Here is a 14874-nt window from a genome sequence, read left to right as displayed (position 1 = left end):
GTGCTAATGTGCATGTGATGCTCTGTGATGCCACACCTCTATCTGGGAAAGGGACAGGAGATGTTAAACACAGCTGTAGGAGCTTTATTCAGAACAGCAGAGCAGACTATTTATTTACTGATGTTTCATTATGAGTCCAAAACAATGGTTTTTAACCATATTTCCTGGTTTAAAATTTCCATCAAAAATCCATCTGAGGCATTAAGTGCTCAAATCGTTCTTCACAGTAGATGTCACGGTATTTCTAAATAAATTGATGTTTATCCTCTTGACCTTTTCAGGTTAAACCACAATTCCAAGAGATTCTCAGACTATCTGAAGAGAACGTCGGTGAGTGCAGAATAAACTTTGTCGCACGTGTGTTAAATGATTGTTTCCTCTGTAGTTAGTTGACAGGGAAAACACTGTCGATGCAAACAAGCTATTTGGAGTCACTTATGGTTATTGCTCCACCCACTTTACTTTAATTCCGGTTCTGTAACGTTATGAGTTGTTTGGTCTCAGCTAGCTGCCAAGTGAATTGTGTTTTGTATTGTGGTCCAGTCTGGGTTTAGGTCATCTTGACCTTACGTTGCTTCATGTCAGTAGATTTTTGAGAAACCACAGCGATGTAATGCGTGCTGTAAACACATTGTTCCGGACATGTTAACCAAAAAGCACAGCTTGATGTGCCGTTCCTCAGCTCACCAGGCCCTGTCATGGCCTATCATAGGCTGGTGAAAGTTTAATTTCTCTGATTAAATGAGAAAATAGGAGTTGGTGGTAATTTAGACGGTCAGTCCTGCAGCTGTAAAAATGTTCAGTGGACATCTTTACCCACAATTTATTGCGCATATGGGAAATCTTTTTTCCCAGAAAAGGCACAAATGATAATTCTATTCATCAGTGGCATCAGTAGACGATGATGTAATGCACAAACCATCGATGGAGATTATTTCTTCAGGCAGAAAAATGTGAAAACTACTTCTGAAATGTTTTTGGTTTCGGATTTTTCATCTCTTTACCGACTTTGTCCTCATTTTATTCCTTGGTCAGATGCTTCAGCGGGGAACGGTATTCTCACCAAAGCCACAGTCCCCATCTACGCCACTGGAGTTCTGACGTGTTATAACCAGGTAACTTGATATTAATATTAGCTGATACGAAAACCCTAATAGAAGTTAATATTCAAACCAGCTCATTGATGTCTTGCTAGATCTCGACAGTCCATTTAGGTAAACACACATTTTAGTATGCGTTAATTAGAGAAAGGCACATGTTTGTGGAGGGACACAACCACAGTGCTTTCTTCAATCCCTCCAGAAAAATCAAGGTTCTACAGTCGCATAAATTAATGCAAAATCAGCCAAAATCCACAGAATTTCTGGGGACTTGAAAATTTTAACAATTCTGTCTATTTTGTCGCCTAAACTCAACTTTTCACTGAAAATAGTTGGAAAATGTTGCATTTTTCATCGGCGGGAGTGCTGTCATTTTTCTAGACGTCGTATTTCCTCGACACAACGTGACATGTCATCACCTTGCTTGTGCATTCGTGTGAAACAATGAAGAATGCAAACCCATTTCATTAATTACTTGAGATTTATACAACATTAGAAGTGTTCCAGATTACACTTGGCATCATGTGCATGCGGTACTTTGGTGAATTATGTGCATTTTATAAGAGAAGAAGAGATTATTGTTAAAGTATCTTTACTCTTTCATTTTACAGCAGGGGCCTTTTTACAAGACGTTTCTCAACTCTTTCTGTGCTGTAGAACACCTGTTTTGGAAGTAATAGAATATGATGCTAGGCTAGTGATGGGGGGATGCTTGTTTTTCAGCATTTCACCTTTTTTTTTTTTTTTTACCAAACTGCACATTTTGCCAGTTTCCACACTTTTATTGCAGAGTATTCACAACAACAACAAAAAAAACCACAAATTTTGCCACAATTTTTAAAAAAAAAGCCAGAGTTAAGGCACACTGAACAAGCAAAACAAATATTCCAATGCTTACAGGTTTAAATAGGTGATAAAAGATTCTCTAAAACATTTATTCTGACATATCATGAATGTATATTTTTGTAGATGTGATGTCAATAATATACACTTGCTGTCGTATTTGTGTAGGAGGAAGATCGGAAGTTGCTGGTTGGTTTCTTAGAGGATGTGATGACAACTCTGTCTCTGTCACATGCTCCTCTGGACAGCCTGAAGGCTTCTTTTGTGGAGCTCGGGTGAGACACACACACACACACACACACACACACACAGGCAGAGCAGATTTTGACACAGAGCAGACTTTGACACTAATTTTAGGGAATATTCATGAGTTTGCTCTCTTCTCAGAGCCAACCCAGTGTACCATGAACTGTTGCTGACTGTTCTCTGGTATGGCGTCGTCCATACCTCTGCGTTGGTCCGATGCACAGCAGCACGGATGTTTGAGGTATACACACTCACACACACACACACACACACACATTTGGATACTATTTTGAAGTCAAAGACTTTTCGATTTTTGATCAGATAATAATTTTTTGACATTTGTTTTTAACAAGAATAAATTGTTGTTTCTGTTTTATAAACAGCATATTAATGTACATTTGTCATAATCCTGATTAGTTTTACACATTAGCGTTATTGTACTTGTTTAATTGTGGCTCCTACATCATAGAGTCCTAAATAATTTGCTCAACATGTGCTAGCTCTGCTTGCTATTGCTGCTGTTTTACATACATTTAATGTTTAGCTACTCTGTCTTACGAGAGTGAATTATCACCCCTGTAGCACTGCCAGAGCCCGGTCCAACTGTATGACTGCACCCTCCTCAGAGTTACATTTTACTGTGCACCCGTCTCAGAAATGACCCTATAAATATCTACTGTGTGTCATACACAAATATCAAGTCAGTAACCTGTAGTCAACGCTCACTTTCAGTGTTGCTGTAGCGTTTACTTTAAATGGAGATGTTTACTCATGAATAGTTTTTGCGTGTTTCAGTCATTCAGGACATTCAGGAAACTTAATCCTACTATTATTCTAAAAGGGGAGATTGCTGTTCTGCTCCTTCATTGCAATCCTCACTGATTGCGTCCATTTCAAAGTGCTGACCTCAGAAAAAAATAACAAATCACGTGGACCTGAGAGTGAAATGTGTACAAGAGGATCTTGTAGTATCAGTAGAACTGGGCCTGTGTTGACCTAAACCTGTGGGAGGAGGAGTGGTAGGCTGTGTTCATGTCCCCCTTCTCTCCCCCCCCCCCCCCGTCTTCCTATATTGTGAAGCACTTGCCCTCCCCACGCACACCTCACTGTCACCATTCCATAATGTTTAGCTGTCCACCATTGTCAGAACCATGAAATGATCGCAGTGTGGGGCTCTACCACGGATCCTAGATCAGTTACTGTTGATTTTAAAGTGGCTAAAAATCTGACCTGGAGTCTGTGATAGGAGCCCACAGCTTTATGCTCACCTTAGTCCAAATGGGATTTGTGCAGTGTAACATTTCTGGCTTTGTTCTACATACTTGTGGGTGCGTGTGTGTGTGTGTGTGTGTATGTGTGTGCGTGAGTGTACACACACTTGCTTGATACATTGAGTGCCGTTCTGTTCCTTGAAGCTATGGTTCTTGTCATTGTATATCACCTTTCTTCCAATATTTTTGTGTTTTTTTTTTCTTTCCCCCTCCCTTGCCTTTTCTTTTTTTCAAATTTTCTCTTATCTATTGGCGGTGTTGCTCGCTCTTGTCCCAATGCCCCGCCCACCTCTGTGACATCACGGCTGGCTATGTCCAATCCGATCAGCTGCTGGTGAAGGGGGTGAATGAGACGCTGGTAGCTCAAAGAGTGGTGCCTGCTCTCATCACACTGTCCTCCGACCCTGAAATGTAAGTGCAACAACAACAACACCAGTCAACTGCGCCGCGTCTCTCTCCCCCCTTCTCTCCGCTGCCTGACAACACTGACACCAGTCTGGGCCTGCCAGGAGCAAACTCAGCACTAACTTAAACCCTTAAATCAACTCTGTCATTAATCACTCATTGATATCATGTGAGAGATTCATTTTTTTACAATTTAAGCCTCCTCGGGATTCTTCCATTCGAATTTTCAGCGATTATTAGTGAAATGTTGAGATTAGACTGTTGCTCCTGTGTGGGATTCAACTTGGCATCCTCTGTCAACACCAACATGCATGTCTGCAACACTAATCCACGCCAGCTTTCATCGTCTCATCCGTCTATTAACCAACAGCCAGTGCCAGATTTGTGTTTGCACACAGCCCGCATGCTCATCTGTAACCCCTCCTCCCCCTCCCCCCTTCCTCCTCTTCCTCCCCAACCCAATTCATAGAGACAGGGCCCCTCCTCCTGAACAGTCCCTCAGTTGGTTTTCATCCCGACTCTATTTCTCTCTCTCTTTCTCTCTCTCTCTTCGATTTCATCTTCACCTCTCCTCTATCTGCCTCCCTCCCTGCCTCTCCCTCTCTCTCATCCCGCTGTGTGATGGGTTTGCAGTTGGTTCTCCGAGGCATGAGTGAAGCATTAGTAGATCGCCGGGCGGCTCCGGCCCTTATTACACTGTGCAGTGGGCCTGAATTGTGAGTCAATCAACTCAAGAGAACTTTTTTTCTTTCAACATTGTCATTTTGTGGGCGGCATCCTTGCAGAGTCAGACAGAATCTTAAAGGACATTAATCTCACTGACTGAATTTTTAAATAAAGAGGACATGACAGGTTTCGCAATCGCCACAACATTTTTCGAGAAGAGTCTGGCATCAATCTTTAATTTCCACTGATCTGGAGCCAGTTAAACATGATAGGGACGCACTGTATTTTGGCTTATACTGTAGCTGTGAAAATTTTCTGGATAACAACAAGTTTCAGTGATTTTTACATTGTATATATGCTGACAAATGTACAGATATTGTGATTTGGAAAAAGTAGCTTTTTTTAAATACAAAGAAGACTCGTGCAGATATAAATACCCGCCATTGGGCCGATACTGCGATATTGCCCATACGTGGTGCCGATATTATCCTGAATCCCGACACGGTGATTGGCTGAACATGATGGCATCACATTGTTCTGCCAAACTCTGTTTTTATTCGACAGAATGAGGACAACACTGTTGGAATGCAGCCCTCTTTTTCATCTTTTTCATCAACACACTTTTGTTATGGTTTTGTTTTCTGTTCTTGATCAGTTTTAGCATGATGACCACAATCAACAAACCGAAGCAAAAGTGAACATTTCGAGAATCCAAGATGGCTGTTGTTTCTCTCCACTGCTCGTATGACTCTGGAATGATTACCTAACATGGCCCACTCACCTGCTGTCTGATGTCACTCACTGATAATACAGTTCTTTCATTTATGCAATCAATTTGAACTTGAAAATGTTATTGCTTTTAATAATCATAATGTCATTCACTTTTAGTTACCGGTAGATTACATGAAAGCTTGTGCTGCACTCAACTGATACATTTTAGTTATTAATTAGGCATAGACTGTGTATTTGATGTAGATGTGAGTTTTATTTTTCGCAAATATTTCCTTGAAATGCTTAATAGATCACATACTGTGTCTTAACAGTGAAGAAGTATTAATTACATGTTAGTCATGCGTACTTTTAGTTAAATTTTCTCATGATCCACGACATAAATTCCCAGTTAAATATATATTCACTACATTCACAAGGCATTTTTGTGTTTTAAAGTGAAAATGATCAGTGTAGTTGGTTGTTCACGCAATACACTTTTTCAGTTAAAATAGTCATTTATGAACTTTTTAATTTGACTACTTTTAGTAAGGTAGCAACACAAGTTTGACCTGTAATACTTGGAAAGGTCACCGGTGAAGTTGAAACGGCTTGTCATGTGCTTGTACTCCTTATGAAAAACAATTAGGAAAACAGTCAGGAAACTGGCTTGTACGTTTAAAAGAAAAACACATTTACTTTATGTTCTGGGAAAAAAACATTCCTCCCTACCATCAGGCCATCTTGAATTGATTACAACAATAAATATTAACAGATAATATAAACGAGACCTAAATGGAGAGACAATAGTAACCCTCCAGGATACCGTTACTATGACCACTCAAACCACTTTCCTGCTGTTTTCAGCTCTGTGAGGATATCAACCATTCCCGCTTTTGGTACCATCATGGAGACGGTCACACAAAAAGAGGTAAACTTCAAAGTGTGTGTGTGTGTGTGTGTGAGTTTGCGTGCGTGCGTGCGTGCGTGAACTAACGTACTGTATGTGTCCCACATGTGTGTAGCTGCTGGAGCGTGTCAAAATGCAGCTGGCGTCGTTCCTGGAAGATCCTCAGTATCAAGATCAGCACTCCCTGCACATGGAGATCATCAGGACGTTTGGAAGGGTTGGACCGAATGCGGAGCCTCGTTTTAGAGATGAGTGTAAGTAAACGCAACGCCAAAGACTTCCTTTTTCTCCGATATGTGCTCATGCCTCATAATCTTGACTTTTTTTTTTTTTTTTTATTCCACCAGTCGTCCTGCCACACCTTCACAAGCTAGCGTTGTCTAACAACAGCCAGGCGGTGGAGAGCAAAAGGATCGACATCGCCACCCAGCTGTTTGAGGCCTACAGCGCTCTCTCCTGCTGCTGTATCTTTTTATTCGCTATAAGAAACTGCCCAGTTTGTGTTTATGCTTCCTAACATTTTAGATGGGCGGCACAGTGTTACAATGGTTAGCACTGACGCCTCACAGCAAGAAGGTTCCAGGTTCAAGTCCCGGCTCCAGCACAGGATCTTTCTGTGTGGAGTCTGCGTGTTCTCCCTGTTCCTGTGTGGGTTCTCTCTGGTACTCCAGCTTCCTCCCACAGTCCAAAGACATCAAGAGGGGACGAGGCTGATTGATACTCTAAATTGACTGTAGGTGTGACTGTGAGTGTGAATGGTTGTCTGTCTCTATGTGTTGGTCCTGTGATGGACTGGTGACCTGTCCAGGGTGAACCCTGCCTCTCACCCAAAAGCTGCTGGGATAGGCTCCAGCCCCCCCCACAACCCTTAACTGGATGAGCAGTAGAAAATGAATGGATGGATGGATGGCCATTTTCAATGGATTGTAGCATTTTGATAAGACTATGAAACTTCAGGTCAGAATGTAGTTCCAAAAGATTTACCAGAAGTCTATGTCGAGGTTGGCTAACATTCAGCTGTTGTAACCATGAGTCAGTGGGAAGACCTTTAGAGTAGCCGTTCAGACACCGACTGACTGCCTGCCTATCTGTACGGTATGTTTCAGCGTGGCCGCGGTGCCGGAGTGTGTGGTTGAGTGTGTGTGTGTTGGCAAAGTTTGTCTATCATTTGGCAGGACGAGAAAGGGAAAATAAGCTGCCTCCATTTTGGGGCTAGAGGTAATTACAGGGTTGGTTAGGCAAAGGAAAGGATGAGAGTGAGGGAGAAGGAGCGTGTAAGGAACATCAAATTCAATCGGCGGTCACAGTTCCCAGAATAGAGCTCACGTTTACAGCACCTCTCCTCTGTCATCCTTCTGTGATTCTTTCTCCTACTGCTACTCCTTTTTTCACACTTTGTCCTCTTTCTACTCTCCTCCTGCAACCCCACCCATCTCCAATACACACAGAGACGTTGAGGACAGCTGGTCTGAGGTTCATTCCTGTGGATCTTTGTCAGGCTGTGATTTCACAGCGCTGTAGTGTCCAGGATGTATAGACCTAACCTCAGAGGCTTTACCTCCCACTGCTCTCTTTTCTCTTGTAATCAGTCTGAAATTGTACATCTCTAAAAATATAGATGTGTTGGATCTGCGTCCCAGATGGCTTCACTGGCTATGACAGGTGGCAGAGCACACGCAGTTCTGGTTGAAATAGAGTCGTGCTGGAACTTTTGCTTCAGCTTAATTGGGCGTATGGGTGGAGTTAGCCACATAGCAACACAGTGACTTGTTTATTCAATCACGGGTATTTGGAGATCAGTCAGTGGGTTTACATGCACAGTAGCAGGCGAGCTCAAGTTATTGGACGACTGTTGCTACGCTAGTACACATGAACTTGGGAAGAATCGATTTAATGACCCAAGTATGTCCGCAGTCGGAACAGTAGGTGGTGGTACACCATCTAACAGCTGGTTGCAGTCAGACTTCCTTCCATTCGATCGTTTTGTGGTTGCCTACCAACCATGATAGCGGGCAGCATCCTGCCCGACTCCTATTCAAAGCCTATTAAAAAAGAGGTGGAGCAAAGGCAACTTGGAGAAGAAAACAGGGGCAAGGAAATAAACTAACAACACCTGGTAATTTTCCAGAAATGTACGGCTTCAACGGTGATACCCTCTTGAGTGTGCGTTAATTCCAGGCTTGCTCCAAGTTCCTAAAGTCATCGAATGTAATACAATCAAAAATAAGTCCCTTCAGCTTATTGAATTCCTTTTATTTTTTTTAAGTATGGAATGTAATTTACAAAGGTCTGAACTTTTCATCCCTTCAAAGGAGCGTATTAACAACCTGATAGTGAATATGCTCAGTTTAGTTTGACTAGTTTGACATGAACAGGTAATGACCCAGTATTGCCTCACAGGCTGGACCGTTTGTTGTGCTCTTGTGAGAGCTAACAGGCACCTGTTAGCACGTCACCTCATAAGTCAAACTTTGAACCCTCGGGATGCTTTTTTTACACTGAAAATCTTCCTTGCAAGGCATGATGGGACTTGTAGGGATTTGGATTCCCAGGTCAAGAGGGCAAAAGATAAGACAAGATAAACCTTTATTCATCCCTCAGTGGGGAAATTGGCAGAAACACTATGTATGTGTTACAGCCCACCAGCAGCAGGTGCTGGTTGCACAATTTACAATCAGCAGCACATAAAAAGGTTAAGTGGAGTAAATCATATGGTTTGTGGTGCAGTTTTTGCCAGTTTGGATGTGAAGTCACAATTAAATTTTATTCTGAGGTCTTAAAATCCTTGTTTCTCTTGTGGGTTAAACACTGCTGCAGGACTTACAGAAAATGCAAAATATGCTTAAGCAAGATTTGGGCTGAGTTAAGCATTTACATGCCAGAAAACTGAACCCAAACGACATTACCCAGGTGCGACAGTCCGAATTTGATGAATAAACAATGTCCATTTTAATAGATTAACATCTTGTGTTGAGTTTTGGTTCAATTTTTCAATGTTTTGAATCCGTCCATCCATTTTCTTCTGCTTATCCTGGCGAGAGGTGGGGTTCACCCTGGACAGGTCACCAGTCCATCACAGGACCAACACATAGAGACAGACAACCATTCACACTCACAGTCACACCTACGGTCAATTTAGAGTATCAATCAGCCTCGTCCCCTCTTGATGTCTTTGGACTGTGGGAGGAAGCTGGAGTACCAGAGAGAACCCACACAGGAACAGGGAGAACATGCAGACTCACACAGAAAGATCCCTGCTCGAATCCAGAACCTTCTTGCTGTGAGGCGTCAGTGCTGACCACTGCACCACCGTACCGCCCGTATGTTTTGGATCATCTTGTCAATTTGTAATCGTTTGACCCTGAAATAGTACAAGGTCACATCTCAGATGAATACAAGAGAGTGTTACGGGAATATGTTTTGTTTTTAACATCTAGCTACTTTACGGGGGGGGGGGGGTGGGGGGGTACTCAGGTTTGTCAATAGTACGATGAGTGTATTTCCCCTGTGGTTCTAAACCTTAACCTCCTTGCAGTCATTTCTGAGGAGGTCATGGTCAACCACTTCCTGCCTGGCCTCAGGTATCTCCGCGCTGACATGGAGCAACTCTCTCCAGAGCACGAGGTCAGCTGACACATTTTGACTCGCATGAAGAGGGATTTCTAGCATGTATTCACACGCTGATGAATTCACAGATTCTTATCACGCGTGCGTCCAGTATCTCAAAGGTCAACTGTGTCTCTTGCCTGTAGACAGTCTGACTCTTCAGAGATTACACACACTTTCTACTGTCCTTATTCATGTCTCAATCTCATACGATCCACTTCATGTGAGCATTTTTCCCCAAAGTGACTAAAAGTCAGCTGACTCTACTCCCCGGTGCACATCTCCTCCTTGGTCCTTTTTTTTTTTTTAAGAATTCCTCCTGTGGAAGTTGCATTCATGCAAACACTTTATTATTTTGTCACATTAGGAGAGGCTCCGGCTCACACTTGAGAATTACGTGAACAGTTTAGAGAGATTTTTTTTTTTTTTTTATTCAACAGAGACAGTTTTGCAAAGGTAAACATTTGACCGTCTGTTTTCTTTCGTATTCCGCAGGTGATTCTGAGCTCCATGATCAAAGAGTGTGAGATCAAGGTGGAAAATCGAGGAATGGCTGACGCACAAGGGTGAGAGCAAAAACACACAGACATCCTTTGTATCCCTGTGCACCAGCAACAGCCACCTATGATGTTTGTGGGTTGTCTGTCTGATTGGACATACATTCTTCCATCCAGAATGATATTTTGCTTGAATTTCTTTGAAACTGGCCCAGACCACCTCTAGGACTCAAGGATGAACTGAAAAGATTCTGATTGTCAGAAGAGATGGTCGTTCTGACCCCTGATGAACGGGGCTATCTCAGGACTGCCTGTAGGAAATGTCTTCAACTTTGGCACTGGGATTTGAACGTGAACTGAAAAGATTTTGCCGCTCATCTTATGTAGGTGATATGTGTGGAAAGGCTTGAAAGGACTTCTATAAATTTAGCACAAACATCCACTTGGACTCCTTCAGTGACAGGAACACTTTTATTTATATTTATTTATTTATATATATATATAATATATATATATATATATAATATACACCTGCCACGTGGATTTTTAGTTCGCTTTTTTAATTATTGCATGATAAACAAGTCATTACTTTAGAATAGTTAGTAATGAAAGTGAAGAACTGGGAGAGTGACTTAAAGTAGTCAGACTTGGTCCATATTACCCCCCTCCCCCCCCTTGCTGGGGGAACACTGGAGGACTTGTTTTGTAGGAGCTAAGAATCCTGGGACACCAGCCATGCTGTTAAAATCGTGTTTGTACCATCTTGTTAGTATGTGGATAAGGACTGAAATAAAGGTGTGTGTGTGTGCGTGTGCGTGTGCGCGTGCGTGTGTGTGTGTCTGTGTGTGTAAAAATCTGCATCTGTGGATGCACATGAGCGCAGATTTGGGTGTGTTTCCCAAACCCCTCAATTAGACTCTGAGGTTAAAGTTTCTGTGTTTGTGCCGAGAGATTTTTGTCCTCTTCTCTCATTTTGGTCTGTCAAGCCTTTCGTCAGCTTCTCTCACTGTAATGGATGATCTTTATTTTGTTCATCTTCAAAGAGCTTTTGACATGAAGAACATCAATTTTCTTCGGTTGGAAAATTTGAAGCCTTTTTTATGTGACATTAACTGATATTTTTTGCTGAACACAAGTTTACAGGAAAGAGTTGTACCGTATGTTTTATTGTGTCATCATGGTGTTGTTAACAGTCCATTATTTGACATTTAACACTCCAATTACCGCCTATTTTCCTTCTCGATTGTGGCCTTTTTGTAAGAAATTCTCAGATTTTCTTGGATGTTAAGCATTATCTTGGAAGACAGGGGTTCAAACAACCTCAAATTCATTCCCTGACATCTTTCTGCTGCTGCTGAGACTTGTTGTTTGTCCTTCTGTTGAGCAATCTTTCAGCTTTGCCGAAGCCTGTAACTGCTCTGCTGTCTTAATCCCTCAAAAGAGGAACTGATGTGGCCGTTAGACAGTAAAAATCAGGAGGGGCTGCGCTGGCAAACTGCTTCTTTCTCAGACAGAAGTGAAGACGTTCAGGATCTCAGCCACGGATAGCGATGAGAAGAATTCCTTTTTATCCGTCTCAGGGTATTTTTTTACTTTTCAAACCATAAATTTACAGACAATCCACAATTTCACCACAAGAACGCAAAATATATCTTTATTTGCATCTCTTAGAATCAGGAGCAAAAGCATGTTGTTTTTATTTTAATTCTTATGTCTGATAAGGGAACTCCCATTTATTTTTGATGTTTCAGACAATCCTTTTTCTAAAGTTTAAAAAGAAGTCCACAAGCTAACTGATAAATTACGCCCATTAGATATTTAATTTGGAGCAACAATAAGAAAATGAGGAATCCTCGTCCCTGGAGTGAAGGACCAATTCACCCTAAAAGTAACGTAACCTCGTGAGCTGCTACATTTTCCACCTTCTTTGTTGTTGCTACCTTGCTAGCAAACTTGTTGCCAATGTCCATAATCATAAAATGTAACAAATAATGGCACGTTTCTCAACTTTAGTGGCTACCTTTAGTCTGAAATTGTCATCATGTTTTTGTGGCCAGGTTCTTCTCTCATCATCCAGGAAAAATGACCAAAAATAGCCGACATTTTGTAAATGTTTCCATGGTAAAGGGACGCTTTAACCAATCGGTAGAAATGGCTGTTACACTTGTGGACTTCAGGGTTTGCGGTAGTTTTCAGTGAGATGAATAAACCCCCCTATTTTTTTGTTTTTGTTTTTTTAAACAAGGTTTGATATCAAATGAACTTGAGGCTTCTGCTGTCGATGTTGGCGTCCATCTCGGCCGGTTGGCCTCGTTATGGCTAATTCTCATTGTGGAGTTCTGATGGATTTTGTCTCGTGTCGACTACGAGAATAACAACATTATAGATGATGATAATAACTGCACAGGAATCGTAGATTTGGACTCATCTTGGCAGCTTAATACCTGATGGATCAAAATACTTTCCCGCTTTGACCCAGCGTTATCATTATTTGTCCAAAAAAACTGGACACGCGAAGCTTCTGTGGTGACTTCCTCCTCATCAACCGTCCGGATGGAGAACTGTCACAGGTCTTTTTCAATACGTGTGATTTGTGACTTTTGGAGTCGATGAATGTCTAAAGATGCTTTGATAAGGCCATCCTGTATGCCTTTGTTTCTGTAGATCCATGTCCATCGCATCCAGTTTGGTGGGTGAAGATGCCAAGACCAAGTTCCTGAGTAAGATGGGTCAGCTGACCACGTCAGGCGCCATGCTGGCTAACGTCTTCCAGAGAAAGAAGTGATCCCGAGCTCCAGCGCTGCAGTAACTGACCACCCTCCTGCTGTCTTTGGGGGACATTTCAATTTCCTGGGGAAAAAAAAAGCATTGGTTGTGCTTGAAGTTTGTTCATTTGAAAGAGTTGCAGACAGTTTCGTTGTGACTTGATTGAAAATATCCGGTGCAGCAGGACTACCTGCTATTTATAGAGCGGCCATGATTTTTGCAGTGGAAGCTGCTGAGGTTTTCCTCTCTGCTCACATCCTCTCCGTAACGCTTCATCATGATGAGGGCATCATCAAAGACTGTTTGCTTTTATGAATCAGTGTTGTTAACATGTTCATTTCAGAAACATGTAGGGAGGGCTGGTGAGAGAGGAGCTCCAGTGTTGAGATTCACCCAAAGTTAATCACAAGGGAAAGTCTTTCCTGGATGTTTCTGGACTTTCGAGAGCATCACAGAGTTTCTTTTAATTTTTGCAGAGGAGCGCTAACAAAACTCTGAGCACAGCCGCTGGAATTCATTACGGGGGTTTTAATGGGCGCCATTTTGGAGCGAAGGGTTCTAAAGAGCGTTCGCATTAACTTGCACATCTGAGTGAAATTATACTGAAGGTTTGAACCACAAAAACGTCTCTCCGAATGCCTCTGTGCTGTGTGAGTGTGTGAGTGAGTGTGTGTGTGTGTGTGTGTGTGTGTGTGTGTGTGTGTGTGTGTGTGTGTGTGTGTGTGTGTGGCTCAGAAGTACTTGAACATTGTCTTGCCTTTATTTCCTCCAGGTCTGTCTGGTTTCTGTTTTGATAGCTTCTATTTTATAACTTATTTATGTCTTAATGAAGAAAAACCTACTTTATTCCAACTTCCAAAGAAATTTGCACTTCACTTAATAATTCTTTATGTATATTTTTTGTTTCTATTCAGAGTCTTGAACATTATCATCACTACTGTTGGAGTTCTTATTATTTTTGCTGTTGTTGGCAATGTGAAGCTGAAGAGAACACTGACCACAATTATTCTCTATCTGTCCGTCGCATCTCGTCTCTCTCTCTCTCCCTCTCTCTCTCTCTCTCCCTCTCTCTCTCTCTCTGTGTTGCAGTGTCTCTGATAATTGTACTTTTTTTCTTTTCTAAAGTGGGTGTTTGGTTCTATTTTGGTTGTTTGGTTATGCTCTAAGAGAAAACGCTAAATAACTTTATCATACACTGAACCGAAGAGAATGGTACTCATGTATATTTGAAATTGGTGTCATGGTGTAATAAAATGATGGAGATGAGTTGTGTACTTCTGCCTCTGCAGGTCTTGTTCATTTCTTGGTATGTACCTGTCAGGTCGTAGGCAGGTGCAGACGGCAGTAAAACCCTGACACACACACATCGCTGCCGCTTGTCTCTTACCCTTTGATGTTCTCTCTTATCTTGAGACAACAGGCCAAAGTCCAGGGAAAGGGACATTCCCGACTAGATATAGAAAGAAAAGACCTGCTATGAAGATTACGCCACCCCTCAACCCTTGATATCCTATTGGTGCATAACATGGTCAACTTTAGCGTAAATGTTCCCAAAAACAAAGCCAGCGAACTCCTTTCATAAGCATTACTGGCAGTATTGATAAGAGCTCCTACGGTCATGGAATGACTTGAGGAAAAAAAAACATTTTCTTTCTAAATGTCTTTGATTATTTATTTATTTCCTTTTTTTTCGGAGCACTGAGCGACTGGGTGGAGCACAGAATGGAGTGCAGGAATATTTATCGGTTTTGAGAAAAAAAAAATCATCCAACTGTAATCGGACATTAGAGCATGCACGCTGTAAAAAAAACAAACCTGCATTTTATATCTTTAGAAAAGGTAGCATTCCGATTGCC

General features: G+C 41.9%; 1 protein-coding gene across 6 annotated transcripts in view; it reads left to right on the top strand.

The window, feature by feature from the left end:
• The window catches only part of relch (RAB11 binding and LisH domain, coiled-coil and HEAT repeat containing), a 33969-nt gene extending 19677 nt beyond the window's left edge, over nt 1-14292 (top strand). For 4 of the 6 annotated variants that reach the window (XM_086191294.1, XM_086191293.1, XM_086191291.1 and 1 more), the window contains 11 exons: nt 282-330; nt 1036-1115; nt 2112-2218; nt 2331-2430; nt 3789-3871; nt 6107-6170; nt 6265-6403; nt 6497-6613; nt 9685-9773; nt 10251-10321; nt 12917-14292. In XM_086191294.1, coding sequence (XP_086047420.1) covers nt 282-330; nt 1036-1115; nt 2112-2218; nt 2331-2430; nt 3789-3871; nt 6107-6170; nt 6265-6403; nt 6497-6613; nt 9685-9773; nt 10251-10321; nt 12917-13037 — 1020 coding nt within the window. In that variant the 3' untranslated portion in view covers nt 13038-14292. Of the gene's footprint in view, nt 1-281; nt 331-1035; nt 1116-2111; nt 2219-2330; nt 2431-3788; nt 3872-4498; nt 4582-6106; nt 6171-6264; nt 6404-6496; nt 6614-9684; nt 9774-10250; nt 10322-12916 lie in introns of all 6 variants that reach the window. The other 2 variants (XM_086191292.1, XM_086191289.1) reach the window with 1 other exon arrangement.
• The last annotated feature ends 582 nt before the right edge of the window (nt 14293-14874 follow it).

This window comes from Aulostomus chinensis, chromosome 21, assembly GCF_037954235.1.
Source record: "Aulostomus chinensis isolate RoL2024-O1b breed Wild chromosome 21, RoL_Achi_v1.0, whole genome shotgun sequence".
Classification (NCBI taxonomy): domain Eukaryota; kingdom Metazoa; phylum Chordata; class Actinopteri; order Syngnathiformes; family Aulostomidae; genus Aulostomus; species Aulostomus chinensis.
The sequence above is the reverse complement of the archived record's forward strand: the minus strand, read 5'-3'. Positions and strand labels throughout refer to the sequence as shown.